The sequence below is a fragment of the Oreochromis aureus genome, linkage group 5 (assembly GCF_013358895.1).
Source record: "Oreochromis aureus strain Israel breed Guangdong linkage group 5, ZZ_aureus, whole genome shotgun sequence".
In the NCBI taxonomy this organism is placed as follows: Eukaryota; Metazoa; Chordata; class Actinopteri; order Cichliformes; family Cichlidae; genus Oreochromis; species Oreochromis aureus.
The window spans coordinates 33,751,155-33,766,251 of NC_052946.1; the positions used below are offsets into that span (position 1 = coordinate 33,751,155).

The 15,097-nt window shown below is 38.1% G+C and overlaps 1 protein-coding gene across 1 annotated transcript; it reads right to left on the reverse strand.

Moving 5' to 3' along the window:
* Positions 1-620: 620 nt before the first annotated feature.
* Positions 621-15,074, reverse strand: rab22a (RAB22A, member RAS oncogene family). Its single transcript, XM_031738718.2, has 7 exons — positions 14,627-15,074; positions 12,924-13,003; positions 12,022-12,103; positions 8,359-8,430; positions 7,010-7,116; positions 6,406-6,515; positions 621-4,855 (listed from the first exon to the last, which is right to left on the reverse strand). Exons 1-7 carry the CDS (start codon positions 14,660-14,662, stop codon positions 4,758-4,760), a joined length of 585 nt encoding a protein of 194 aa, XP_031594578.1. The 5' UTR covers positions 14,663-15,074; the 3' UTR covers positions 621-4,757.
* Positions 15,075-15,097: the final 23 nt, after the last annotated feature.

Genomic DNA, 15,097 nt, shown 5'->3' on the forward strand with positions numbered 1-15,097 from the left:
TAATGTAATTTATTGATTTTCAAAATGAACATTAATTGTGTAGTCCAGAAAATTAAAAAAAAGAAAAATGGGAAAAAAAAATCATGGTGGCACAATAGTGAACTGTGATCTCATGTCCCAACATGTTGAATGTTTTGAACACCGGTGTAAATAAATGACTACTGAACTCGGGTCACATCTAATTAAACCAGGGGATCTGCTTGCATCTCTGAATGTGATGAAAGATGTACCTTAAATTATTACAGATGTAAAAATATGTAGACAGTGCAGAATTTCTACTGATTATATTGACTTGACCTATATTGAAAGTTCAACCACTGAATAAGTTGAATGTTTTGTATATATTTATGTTTAATAAGTATTGGGAGGTTGTTAAATACGTGTTCCTTCTCAGGAGAACTCAGAGTCCAGTAAAAAAAACCTCTGTCAAACACACATCTCAAGTGTCATTCTTATATATATATATAGCCATGCAGCTGGCTGCCAACTGAAAAGCATAAACAGTCACTAACAACACCGTCACTGTATCCCAAGGAACATCGAAATGCACACATCTCTAATAGGCCAGACACACTGAAGAAAGAACGCTTCCTACAGGCTGCAGGTACACAGTCATGCACTTATTTTTGGAAATCTTTTATTAGTAAACAAATGACAATTCCCTTTTCACACATTTGGAATTACACTGCAAACAAGTGTTTTCAGGGATATGTTACAATCAGTATGAAACATAGCAAAAAGCTAAATATGGTAACTACACTGCTGATGATTTTACTGCAAATGGTGTACAGGTATATTTTCTTCACACATCCGGCTTCGAATAGAGTTATTGATTTGTGTGCAATTTGATGGTACATATGTACACTGTAAAAGATACATAATATAGATTAAGCATATTCCTAGGGCCAGCCCAAGACTATCGATATTTTTCCAATGCAAAACTACAGGCACACAACTTCTATTCATGCCTCGTGTTTCCAAATGGGGGAAAATAATGTGTGGCATAATTAATAATCAAACCTTAAACATTCTAAGCAGTCATGTGATTAGCACTTAACTTAAATCAGAAATTTAAAAACAAAAAGAGGTTACGTATGCGGGTTGTGGTAACATGGCTTTGACATTATTTGGCAATAAGAATCGAACACACAGTCAAAACCTAAAGCAACATCAAGGGATATTAAGAAGTCTGAGGGTTTACAGAATTATTTCATCGAGTGACTTCACAGAGATAACACACTACAGGCAGAATGTTAGTAATATGAGGCAATTAATACAAAAAAGTCAAAGTGCAGCTTTTAATGTAACAGAGTGATTTCCCTTTTGAATAAAAATCGGTAACACTGTGGTAAGTATTGGCTCGAGTTAATGTAGGTTTAATGTAGTGCTGGGTGAATTATCACAGATAGCAGAGCCAATTAAAAGTTTACATTTTCTCCTCTAGCTTTCAAGGTTTGACCCAGTCACACTGCCCCTCCGGTCGACTACAGATGGGTGACAAATTAAGTGAAAAATCTTAAAATCAATTATTCATTAACCCTAAAACTAATCTTCATCAATAAAAGGTGTTGCATGCCTCCATTAGAGTTAATGAGATCATGGAAAGTGATAGGAACTTGCTTTGAAGCTGTCTCGGTGGTATGTGGTATGCCTTACTATGACTGTCTTTTAATTTGTCACCAGCCTGTATTTCTGAGCAAAACTGCAATTAAATCAACATAAAAGAAAAAGTAACAAAGACTGCATTTTTACACGAGGATCACTCTGGACTGATTTCCCTTGTTTTTAGGTCACATTTAGAGTGTGTCATAATTAATTCTATTGCACTCAACTCCCAACTCCTGAACATTATGCAGCATCACTCATCAGTAACAGAAACATTTCAGATGGTTGTTTGTGTGGACAGAAAAACAAATTAAGCTCACATCTGTATCTTTTTTTTCAAATTTTGAAAAGAGGTTTGGGGAATAAAATGGCTCAAGAGATTCAGATAAAGATCAAATTAGTCAGTGTAGGCTCAAGACTTAGATTTCAGGCCAACCTTTTTATAGATTGAGTGAGATTCTGGCCATTTCTGGGCACTGAAAAACCAAAAATAAATTTACCACCCATAAGTTAAAATTTCAGCTTATTATCTCCAAATTTCAGACCTCTGAGAAAATAACTCGAAACTGAGAAAATAAGTGAAACTTTTGAGACAGCAACCCGAAAAATTCACTTATGGGGGAAAAAAAAGTTTTTTTCAGTGGGAGAGACAAGTTTCATTAAAGACAATGAATCAAAATCTCTTCCTGCAGTTTCTTTAGTGGCTGCTTGAGTCCAAAAAGGAGTCAATGTCTACCTTCATCTTTGGCACAAGCATGTCAATGGCCTCAAACGTTTAACAAATATTTGTGGTTTATATATCTAACTTTCCCTTTCATAACAACTGGAGGGGGGGGGGGGGGGAGTGTTTTTCTCTTATACTCATTCTGATTTTGCTAAAGTTAGGGGTTTGAAGCGTCCCAGATGTGCTGACACAACCACAAGTTTCACTTCTGTTAACAGGAGTTAATAAATTGGAGCTCTCCACTATGTTTGCGGTATTGACGTCTTTTAGAATAACTTTTATTGGAATTATCAAACAGACAATAAGGCCCCTGCTGTGCTTAGTCTGGCTAAACCGTTTGTGAGTCAGTTTTAGTGATTAAAATTCAAGTATTTTCTCAATGGAGCCGGTCAACCAAGCTAGCATTAACTTAGCACTCCACTATCTGCCAGACAAAGTTGAGCATTTAAAATGGAGAAATCCAGAAACGAATGGATGATGTCATCTTTCATATACAGTCTATAACCCACATAAAGACAGCTGCAGGAATTACGGCATCTAAATATCCCAATATGACCCCACAACCAACAGGATCCGAAGGACATACGTGGTATACAGTACCAGATTTCAGTTTAGCCTTGCATCGAGAGCCTGGGGTTTAGAAGAATAAGGCAGAAAAGCTGAAAGAAAAGGAAAATCAGAAAAGAGATTCTGGAACAAAGCACACAGTGTGTAATTCAGAACAAAATACAGGCCAAGGTTCATTAAGGGGTCAGCATGTCGACACAGCGCCACGTCTAATTCTCTACCCATAACCTTCTGCTAACGGGAGATTTAAGCTCTAAAATATGAGTTTCCTCTCGACGAGGTTTAGTTTCCAGCTCTTGCTGTTTTCATCAGAGGCCAAGTAGTAAAACAACATTGGATGTGTGAGCCGGGGCTGATTATGTGGTGAGGTTAAAAAAAAAAAAAAAAAAAAAAAAAAAAAAAAAGGAAAGATGAAAAATGTTTATGGGACAATTAAAGAATTTGGCAAGTCCTCACAAAAATCAACCTCCCTTGTTAAAGTGTTGTAAAGTAGCAGCAAAAGAGTAAAGACAGGCGTGTTTGCCAGTGAAACGTTACAATGGGATTAGAAAAAAGGGGGACTGGCAGGATTCTCTGTACCTTGGGCATTATGAAGCACTTCATACACAGGATGCTGTAAAGACTTCTTCAGTGATTATAAGGGGAAATGGGGAACAGATGTGAGCAGCTGGAACTCTTATCATATAATAATCAAGAGTGAGTATTTTGTCCTGATTACAGCACCATCACAGGGAGGGTCTGATAATGAGGTTCCTCTAATCACAGAGGGTGAAATTTGTTGTCATTCTTGGGAACAAGTGGCAGTGAAAACATCTTTCTAAGCCACAGAGAGAAAAAGATCAAAGCTGACAATAAAAGGAAAAGCTAATTTTCTGGGGAAAATGCTTATTTGTTTTCCGGCAGAGCGCTAGACAAATGACAGGAATCTGTCCATCACATATAAACCACTGGCAGTCAGCCGGTTAAAAACACCAAGCCTGACTCTCTCCTGGCTCCAGCCACATATTTACCATTTAGACATGACAGCGATATCAATTTTCCAAAAAGCTGAACTATTTCTCCAATGTAAAGGAAGAAGGCTCCCACACATCTTTCATTTCTGCTTCTTTTACTGTGTGATTGTGGTTTACATCAAAACATCCCTCTGGTATTTTGCCTCGGTTAAAGCAGCAATCACACAATAAAATTCAAATTAAGCGTGCACAATCCTTCTTGGAGTGGACTGTGGCTGGAAACGACCGACGCTGCGATGAAAGGATCACAGGGAGAGCCAGGCTTTTTATTAGGATGACTAACATCATTTTTTTTCCTTCAAAATCTTATATAAAATATTGAATTCACACTTTTGGTTCTTTCAGAATGCTTGGAGAGAGATCTCCCAAAAAAAGGCAATAACTTAAGTACTATGAAAATAAGTTTTCAAGATTTAACCACTTCATTTCATGTTTTTGGTTGAAAGATAGCAGATCTGTACAAATGTACAATTATAAACGACTGAATGCATCCATCAGTCTGTAGATGTACAGTTAATCTGAGGACTTTAGAGTTATAATGCACCAGAGAGAGAAAATTGCATGTATGCATGTCACTGGCATCACTGTTTGTCAATTCTCAGTAAACCTGAGAACTGATTTTCTCCAGCTAGTTTTCAAACAAAACACGATGACTTGCTGTTGTTGACTGTCATGAAAATATATTTGCTACAACTTTCCGAGTGTCACTGGCCCACTCGGGTGTCTGTGGTGCAGGGTGTTTGAGGGTTTGCCGTGGCTTTAAGCTGAAGCAGGCCAGAAAAAAGAAAACGGGCAAAGCTTGTATCACAGGTCACGTCAGAGGGGAGGGAAGACATTCACCAGCGTCATCAGCAGCACGTCCTGCGAGACTCTGAGGCCTGACGACCCAATTTGAAACCTCTTGCTGAAGATCCTCCAGCTTCGTCTACAACAGGGATGCGCTTACCTTAGAGAAGACACACACATAAAGATATCAGCTTACCTTTTTCTATTTCAGGTTGTTCACTTTTATTTTTTACTCTTAAACAATATTTTATTTATTTCAAATTTACAGATTTGTTTAGTGTAACATCACACGGCATTTATAATAAAACTGTAGTTGCGTCCCAGGTTAATGCACTCATTCACTTCTTCACTAACACTTCCACAGAAGTTCTACATAGAGGAATATACAGTGAACATTTTGGACACTACTCTGGTGATTTTCTATGTAATGTTTAAGGGAACCTGTTGTGTTCATTTCCAGCTACTTGTTTTCTTTTTCTTGGACTATTAAGGTAGCTTTGCATGAATTACTGTTTAACAAATTTATTCAACTACCACCCAAAAATTAACAGTACTGGTAATTACCCAAAATCATATTTTACATTTCTGTAATGGTTAATTCACCATTTTGTGCAAATTCATTAATTGATATTTTTTAATGCTACAGTTTAATTTTTGTTATCCATGACTGTTCAAATTTTCTCGTTAACAAAAATGCAGGAAAAATAGTAAAACTCGTAAGTACTACTGATTAGGCTGTCAAATTACAGTTATTTGCTTGCATTCCTAAACCCCAAAATAGATTTAATGGTTAAATTTTTAGTTTTAAATAGGTTTTAATAGGAGTAGCCTTAATAACGGTCTGGGTCCATCTTGTATGCAGTATGGAACTGAGACATATCTACAGCGTCTACTTCTCCCTGTTTAGTGAAGCTAAAGTTTGACTGCACTGCGAGATATGGTAGTGTTCATTGTAGATGGTGACAGCAGTACAAAATACTGCATTGTGTATTATTAAATGTGAAACTCCTGATATAAGACTTTAAGTAGAGTTTAGACTAAACATCAGTTTCTTTTAAAGCATCTTTTAAAAAGAAGCCGAAAGCTACTGCAGAGTAGTTGTGTTCATGTTGCATGTTACTAATTGGGTTTTTTAAAATAAATACTCCTTAATTTCTTTATGTTCTGAGATTTCTCACTTTATACTGACTAATCTTGACCGACCAGAGTTTCATTAAACATACCACGAGTATCCCGTAGAGTTGTAAGCTTGTTAATTTAGCAAGCAGTATAACTGCTCAAAAGAATTCTTCAGGCAAACTATAATCACTTTAATTTTGAGTGTACAGTGTATTTACAAAGTACTACCCATGGCTCTAAAGTATTCGTAGTAAGATTGTGGTGAAAATATCAGAGAAATATGTACATTATATACAGCGTACATTGTTTTTTTGTTCAGTGAAGCTCTAGTTCTTCTGTTACTTTGGCAGAACTGGATCAACTGCTCCTCTCTCCACTTGTCTCCTCAGTGTTTTTTAAGTCTCAAGGTGTTATGATTAAGTGGATTCTGCTTTACTTCCAACTCCCACACATAAAACAACAACAAAACATTACAAAATTATGTCTCTAATAGACAGTATTTTTTTAATGCTATTCATTGCTTGATTTATCATCGCAAGATCCTGTGGATGTTCGGGCCAGCAGCACCAAATATACAAGAAACACACTCACTTATCTCTACAAACACCTCGTTGATGTTAATGGCATTCTTGGCGCTGGTTTCTACAAAGATGGCATGGATAGAGTCGGCATAGTCCTTGGCATCCTTCTCTGGCACTTCCCTGGAGATGCGGGAGATGTGTCAGAAATATTATGTTACAATTTGTACACAGTTTCTCGGATTTCATGCCTGACCTGATAACCATCAAATGTTTTTCTACAGACGTTATGGGGAAGATTTCGCAATTTCATGGATAAGTCTGAGCCAAAAAACCCCACCAACAACATAGGAAAGGATAAATACCATTAGAGCTTATTAAATCCACTAAAAATAACTAGAACGTTGAACCCAGTAATCTACATTTTAAATTCCCATAATGATAAAAATGTCAAGACAAATGAGAGTTTAATACACATATGCCTATATTTACAGTACAGAACAGGCTTTATGGCATTTCTGAGGCAAACGTTAAATATTATTCTGACAGAAAAGGTCACGACACATCCTCTGCACAATATTTTTCTACTCTACCAAACAAAATTCTCTACTGATGTTAAATGAGGGCTCATAATCACAGTGAATACGAGAAGTGTTCACAGCACAGCTGAGGTTTACCTGGCATCTGACAGGTCACATTTGTTCCCAGCGATTGCAACAACTATATTAGGAGGGCCATGTTGGCGGAGCTCTTTCACCCAGTTCTTCAGTGTTTGGAAGGAGTCCTGATGGCACAGGTAAGTAAGGTGTGATATTAAATAAAACAATACTGAGACAAGCACACAGTATCTACTGTGGAAGTTTAAGGAACAGGCTGGAAGTCAAGAGAGTTAAACGAGATCATCAAAACCAGTTATGGTATAGGTATGGATAAATTACTTATTTATTTTCACTTGGGACGGCATGGTGGAGCAGTCACTGTCACCTCACAGGCAGACTGGCTGTGGCCCTTCTGCTTGTACTCCCTATGCCTATGTGGGTTCTCTGTGGGTACTCTGCCTTCTTCCCACAGATTAAACGGTTATTCAAAACTGGCAGTAGGTGTGAATGGGAGTGTAAATGGCTGTCTGTTACGCCATGTTAAACCTACGATTGACTGGTGACCTATCCGAGGTGTACCCTGCCTCTCCCCCAACTCCACCCTCTCACTGACCTTGAATCAAATAAAGGGTTAAGACAATGAATGGCTGGATGGATTAGTTTGGGTGTTTTTTCATATTTTTGGTCTTATTGTATTTTATTTAATATGCCAATCTTTTTAACTTAAGCTACTTGTTATAGGTTTGTTGTGTTTAACTCAATTTTAGTTGTGGTAACAGGAATATCCCAAGTCTGGATAAATAAAGTACAACTTATCTTGCCTTAGCATAAGGACTAGAAATGGGGAAAAAGCCTGTCCATGCATCCATCCACCCATCCACCCACCCATTATCTGCTGCTTATTGGGGTCTGGGTTACAGGGACAACAGTCCAAGCAGAGATGCCCAGACCTGGTTCTCCCTGGCCACCTCCTCTAGCTCTTCTGAGTGGCACGCCAAGGTGTTCCCAAGCCAGCCGGGAGAAATAAACTCTTCTGCATGATCTGCTTCTCCCAGTTGGACATGTCCAAAACTTGTTTCCAGGAGGCATCCTAATCAGATGCCTGAAGCTAAAGAGTTAACCTAGCTTTCTCAAAAGGTGAAAAACACCTGGCTAGAATTTCTTTACCAATATGAGGCAAACAATTTATGACATGTTTACCAGTGAAATCTAGAGGTGGTGGTAGGGGGAGATTTTCTTTGGACAGTCCTGTTTCTAATCTTCACAGTAAACTAAGTGAAGCTAGAGGATTCAGATGAGAGTCCTCTCAATGCGTATGTCATTAATGGCAAAGACATTGTATTTGCTAAAATATTAAACAATTCTTTCAGTACACGTGAATTAAACACTCATGAAATGATTAGTATCTGAGGAAAAGTGAAAATCACCTCTTTTGTGATGTCATATACAATGATTGCCGCTGCTGAACCTCTGTAGTACATGGGCGCCAGAGCACGAAACTATCGGGAGACAAAGAACAGCCAAGTAAAAAACAAGCCAACGATGACTAACATCCTATATCAGTCAAGACTGTCTGTCAAGAAGCTTAATCTCCTATTAAACTTGATTTTATTGCAACATCAGAGAGTCTGACTTTAGCTTGAAATTATGTGAAACTAAACAAAAACAGCATAAAAACAAAAATTAAAATGAGTCTATTCAATGAACAATCCCAACCCATCTCTGAAGACACTCACTTCCTCCTAGTTTTAAAATTTTGGATATGAAAAGAGATCCAAATATACAATTTCAGTATAGCTGCACCACACAGACATTCAACAATGTTTTTCACAGGCTTAGGATAGTCCATTATATAAGCACAGACCTATGAAGATTACATCGCCACGTCTTTCTTTAAACTCAATTATGCTAACTGTATCAAACTCAACAGAGAGTATAAAAATAGGCAAAAGGGACAGAAGATGTACTATTTTACAAAATAAAGGCCTGGGATTCTGAGCCTATAATCCAGGAGGCTTTATTCAAAATGAGCACATGGCAAGTCTTTCTACCACTGCCTCACACATGTGAAAGCTATCAAGAGAAAGATGAGCAGAAAGTGTCAAAAGCTGTTAGAGTTTGGATATTTATGGAACACTATACATGTGATCTTAGCCCAATACGTCAGAAAGCTCCGCGTAATCAAAGCAGCATGTGCAAAAATTTCTAAATCCATAGCTGCCTGGGAGGCTGGGGGTTTGCCAGGATTTGGTATTTTGTTGGTAAAATACTTCTCTGTGCACAGTAAGGACTAACTTCAACAATGGGATCTGTCATAATATTTAAAAACACCTTCAACCACATGTGAAGGGAACAAATGAGGTTAAATGCAGCTGATACACCAGTCAAAAGAGAGAGCACTGAGCTCTGCAAACAGGCGGCAGATTTTGTGAGTGATTTACCTTCATTTCCACTAATCAAAGCAACTACATTTATGCTACAATTTTAAAGTACTTCCCAAGCTTCTCTATATTAGAAATGACAGAGATCAAGCTTTTGCCTGCAGCTGCAGTTGATTCGGGGCTAGAAAAAAAGACTGTTTTCTTTGACTTTTTTTGCCTAACAAACAGAAATTCCTAACTATGATTTAATGGTGTAGCTTCAGACCATAGTATTACTGTTTATTCTTGAGTACAAGAGCCGCATAGTGTATGTATTTTACTGTTTTGTTAATGTATACTTTACTGTAAATAACTTAGAGCCCAAATGTTTATTGCTGTGTTGCCTTGCCTGCTGAAACACATACAGACTATTAATAATTATATAAAAATTGTTAAGAAATAGAGATAAGATGGCGCCGCCATTGCGTGCAATAGGTCGGCAGCCTTAACATGAAATTTCCCACTCGTGGGACTAATAAAGGTATCTTATCTTATCTTATCTTAATTAGGGGTTTAAATATTTTTTGTTCTGCTTTTGAGCAAAAAATTGACCAAAAGCACACTTAAAGATTTGAAAAATCACAAAGGGAGAATCTCTTCATGCCTTCTTGCAGTAAATTCTGCACTGAGGCTTTTGACAGGCCAATAAAACCATGTGTCATGTATTAACTAATGATATTTATTTTAAAAGAAACAGCTCATGTCTCAGAAAGACCTTCACTTGGAATGACCCTGCCTTCCCGCCAATTCTATTTTCCTTTACAATACGATGGAATAAACTATCCATCTTGGAGTGACACCGTTACCTCAGGAAAGCACACATTCCACATAATTATAGTTGTTACTGGCCCCGTCCACCAACAGGAATCCAGCCTGGGATATTTGGCAGAGGCACTGAGGAGAGTGCTGTCTGTTTCACTGGCTAGTGCTGTGCTGCACCACCGCCAGTCCTGTGTGGTCTATCTGTGTTTTAACCCAAAGAGCAATCATAGTGAGGCCAGACGATTGGCCACACAGCAGCGCAGAAAACAGCCCCAGTGATGCCCAGTGAGTACTGATTAATTGCAGAAACCACAAGCTGGGTGTGTAATGAAAGGCACCCTCCTATTCCGGTAGGACGTATGCTCCCTTTTGCTTGTTTTCTGTAAGAAGGAGCAGTCCTCCAGGGGGAGGCCTGGATGGGCTGTTGACAGCTGGGCTCAGATGTGCTCGTAAGGCCTCATCTGGTCTTGAGATATGGGTTTTGCTTGTGGAAATCACTGAGCTTTCCTTTCTGCCCTAGTCTCTTCTTTCACATGCATTGGCTGGCTTTGTGTTCCTCTTTCTCAACTCCACAGATTTCAATAGGCCAAAGCTCCATGGAGGTTAGAAAACAAGCCATGAAAAGCCTCCAAATACCACAACAGTCTTGTAGGGAAAAAAAACACGCAGACACATGCGAAACCTACCAAAGGAATGTTGCTACTTTTTCAGCCGCAGATGTGAGCCACTTGGAAGACCGAGAGGCCACATGGGCATGAAAAAGTGAACAAAAATGCGAGGAAAAAAAACAACCCAGAAGAAAATTAAATAAAATGTTGCACAGATGAAAGCAAAGGAGAAAAAAAAAAGAGGACATGATGACGTAGAGTGGCACTGGCTCAAAGATAAGATACAGCAGCAGCGCATGCCAGTGAGCTCAGAAAGCTTGAGTTTTATCCTCTTGTCTGATCTTAAATTGGCTTCCTGAATGTCCCTGAAGTCCACAAAAAAAAAAAAAACAGAAGCCTCCCGGGGGAAGGGGGAATAAAACACAAGCAGCATCTTATCTCACCTCTCCAGAGAATGCAGCACCAGGGGTACCACAATACAATAGAAAAGACTTACGCATGAGAAAAGGAGAAGGCTGTGAGCATAAAAAGGGAAGTGGCGTGGATATCTAATGCAGAGAAAGGTTGGCTATAGCGTGAGTCAAGCGAAAGCAGTTCCTTATGCTACAAGTGCCTGACAACTGGTGTCGATTTCACTGGCTTAAATGAAAACACCAAAATACACCTTGTCTCCTATATCGCATATCATTTGCAAAGTGTGATTCGAGTTCTGACCGTTGCATGGGTGGCAAAATATTTCATAATGTATATTTACAAACAAACAGCAGAGCAGATCAGATAAGAAGAGCTGCATCGGCATATAAACTGCTGACAAACAACACTTTGGAGAAGTGTGAAAGCATAAAATAACATAAAACAATGCCACTGGTTCCCTTTTTTGTTTGTCTCCAAAAAACTAACACAATGACGAGAAGGAGAAAGGAGGAAGGGAGAGAGATCAAAGGCGACAAAAGGAAAAAATGTATCTTTTTTATGTGACTTCACTCACTAAATTAAAATTTGGAAAAGGAACTCTTAGAACAAGAGTGCTAAAAGAAGTTGATTATAAGTGAACTGGCAGAACTCTGCCTATAGTAAGGTAAATATTGCCCCCTATCAGAAGTTATGACTAACTGCAGTATTCAGTTTTGTTATGGTTGGGTTAAGGAATGATGCATGTACGTGTAGGCAATTCTTTCACATCCTTTCAAAGAACACGGTGGGGATAAGTAGACTGTTCAATACTACAAACAGGTTGATGGTTTAGTAAAAACTATTCACTGAAACTGTTACGGTTAATACCTCAGCAGATAATACTAACCCGCTCCTGTCCTGCCGTGTCCCAGATCAGGAATTTGTGCAGCTCATTTTGGTATTGCACTGTTTTGGTCATGAAGGATGCACTGGTGAAGAGAAACATGACACACTGCAGATTTAAAATAAACAATTGCAGATTTTTTTTTCTGTTTAACATTAAACTGTATTTTAGCAATAAAAAGCTGATTTACATCACATCAATCTGAGCCAGCTCAGAATTGGACTCTTTAAGTCTGACAGCAAAACTAACATTTGGTCTCAATTACAAAACTGGAGATTTCAAAAACAAAATTTAATAACAACCCCTCTGCCAATAATCATCAGATATTTCAAAGTGCCAAAAATAAGTGTGTGGAGCAGCTGTTTGTATCTAGTATTTATTATTTCTTCTCTTCTTAAAAAGCATGCTGACAAAAACGTTTAAAAAATACTAATGCCACCACATATCAAACTTGAGTTTTAAAGATGTTTATGTTACTTAAGTTCAAGCAAGAAAAAATTGACTTTATTTTGTACAATGTTATTATATACAAAAACTCATTTATTCATCCTATGAAAGGCTAAATGTCAAAACTGCACAGTTCAGTTGTAAAGCTGTTTTCTTAGTTCCTTGTTTGAAAATGTCAGAAAGCAAATATTGTTCATAATTCGTTAAAAATTTGTTGGACGAAAAAGGCTGAAACACCAAAGTTACTTAGTTTAGCCACAGACAAAGAACACAAGAAAGTCCAAATATTTTGAAATCTGGAGCAAACAAGTTATTTAAGAAGTGATTTTCATGCCCATTTTTTTGCCAGTGGTTAATTGATAACTCTAATGGGCATTATAACGACCTGTAAAACTACAACAAATGAGAGAGATGGAAAAAATAAAACTTCTGTGGAAGTGGAAGGCAGCAGAACATACCCAATAGTTGGATTAATGTTTGGGTCAAAGCTGTCCTCCACAAATCTCCAAACAATACTCGACTTTCCAACTCCAGTATCCTGCAGAGACAAAATAAAGATCATGCTTACTAAACATGGTACTTGAAGAATATGAGAACAATCTTTGGCAATATGCCTGGACATTAAAACATTTTTATGGGATCCTTTTCCTTCCTGGCACTGCTGGTATAAATCTGTAAATTACTTATGGAAGAGGAAAAAGGGTTTACATTGTTTACATTAGGAGAAAAAGAAGAGGACAAGTCTGACCTAAGCGTTATCACGAGATGCTCCCACAGACAATGGTGGTTTATGCTGCTGCTATAGCAGTCTAGACATGGATGTTTTGTTTGTGTGGTCCATCAGTTAACCATTTATTCAGTAACATATCTTGTTTTAACTAATTTAATTATCTTAAAGATGACCAAAACGATGCATAATCAGGGTTGTCACAATTCTTTTCCAGTCTGCTAGTTAATGAACTGACTTATTGTCTCTATGCTATCTTAATCTTATTAGTAGATCTACAGAAAATGAATGGCTAATCATCCTGTTTTGTTGTGTGTCTTTTTTTTCCAATTTAAATATGCATTAAGTAAATGAGCCTGATTTGTAAATAAATGCTGCAGGAATGACAAGTAATGCTGTCTAACATAGTTACAGATGTGTGTTGAAATGAAGGGACAAAAAACATCATCATAAAATGTTTTGGTAAGCTGCCGAATAAAGCAGCAGAGCAGCTTCACCGCACCACGAATTTGAGTCACGGAAACTCTACTAAAGGTGCACACGCCACTTTTATGTAAGCTGTTCAGTGATGGTGTTGGAAGGCCTGTCTGACAAGTCAGCACAAAATGTGATATGAAAGATGACTGTCAGTGTCATAGCAGACATTGTTTTCATGCTGGTCATTCCATTCAGAGAGCCCTCATGGCCTATGGACGACAGCACTGTTTCCTGTTAGAAACTACCGTCAGTGTAGAAATGTTTCATGGCAGGGTAGAGGTGACCACACCATGCAAAGGATGTCGCTAAATACAAACCAGCAAAGTCTTCCTGCTATCAAAATAGAGCCACTGTAGGGGCTAATAGTGAGATTTTGCAGGTTATCACAACTTTAGTGTATGAATGTACGCATTGTTTCCTAGAGGCCAATGTGACGACGCCAAATGTCTTGTTTTTGTCCAAAAGAGATCAGAACTTAAAGATATTAAACTTACATTGACACTAATGATTGAGATTTACCTGATCTATTCTTAAAATAGCAGCAGGCTGACTATTTTCTAATTTGAGTAATAGTGACTAATAGTGACACTAATAGCTTGATTAATATTGTCAACGCTGATGTAATCCTGTAAGTGGATGACAGAGAAGAGAAGATGTGAAGATGTTCCTCCAGCAGTGGATAATACAATTTGAATGGGACGTTGATCAAGTGATTGATGCCTTGTGCAGCTGCTGAGTGCAATTCAATGTAGATAAGCATGAGTGCTGTCACTGGCGCAGATCTATTTATTTATTTTGAGGTTGTATTGCCACTCACTATATCAGAAATTTTCACCACGGTCCATTAGAGAAGTATAGGTATGTGTTATGTGGAAGTAGAGTAGGACAGCTCCATTAATGCTCCAGTTAAAGTGTGCATATGTACAATCAGATTGAAAAATATCGATGCTTACTCACCCCCAAGAGGCAGACTTTTAACTCTCTCAGAGCCATATCGATCTCCTCTCTCACATCGAATTTGAGATGAAGATCATTGACTGTTTTCTCCTCTGCTTGCCTTTTTTTTTAAATCTTGAATATTCTTCAGGTGGTCTTTGTTTACAAACAACTTTACAACATCGTGGTCTGAAGCTGGCATACGCACATCTTAGGTCGGGTAACAACTCTCGCTGTAAACGTTAAAACGTCCTGCAGGTCGTCGTATTTGCCATGTTGTGATTATTGTAAACAGCTACCTCCACCACATCGCTGAGTCTCCATCTTGAACTACGGCATGTGGTCACGTGACTGCTTCGGCTTTTTTTTTCTTCCTTTCTTCTTTTTTTTCTTTTGGAGATACACAAAGCCCTCCCCACAGGCGCTATTTTAATCTCACTTATGTCGATTTTTTGCCCGTGATGAGTAACGATTTTCGGTATAGTTGTTTAA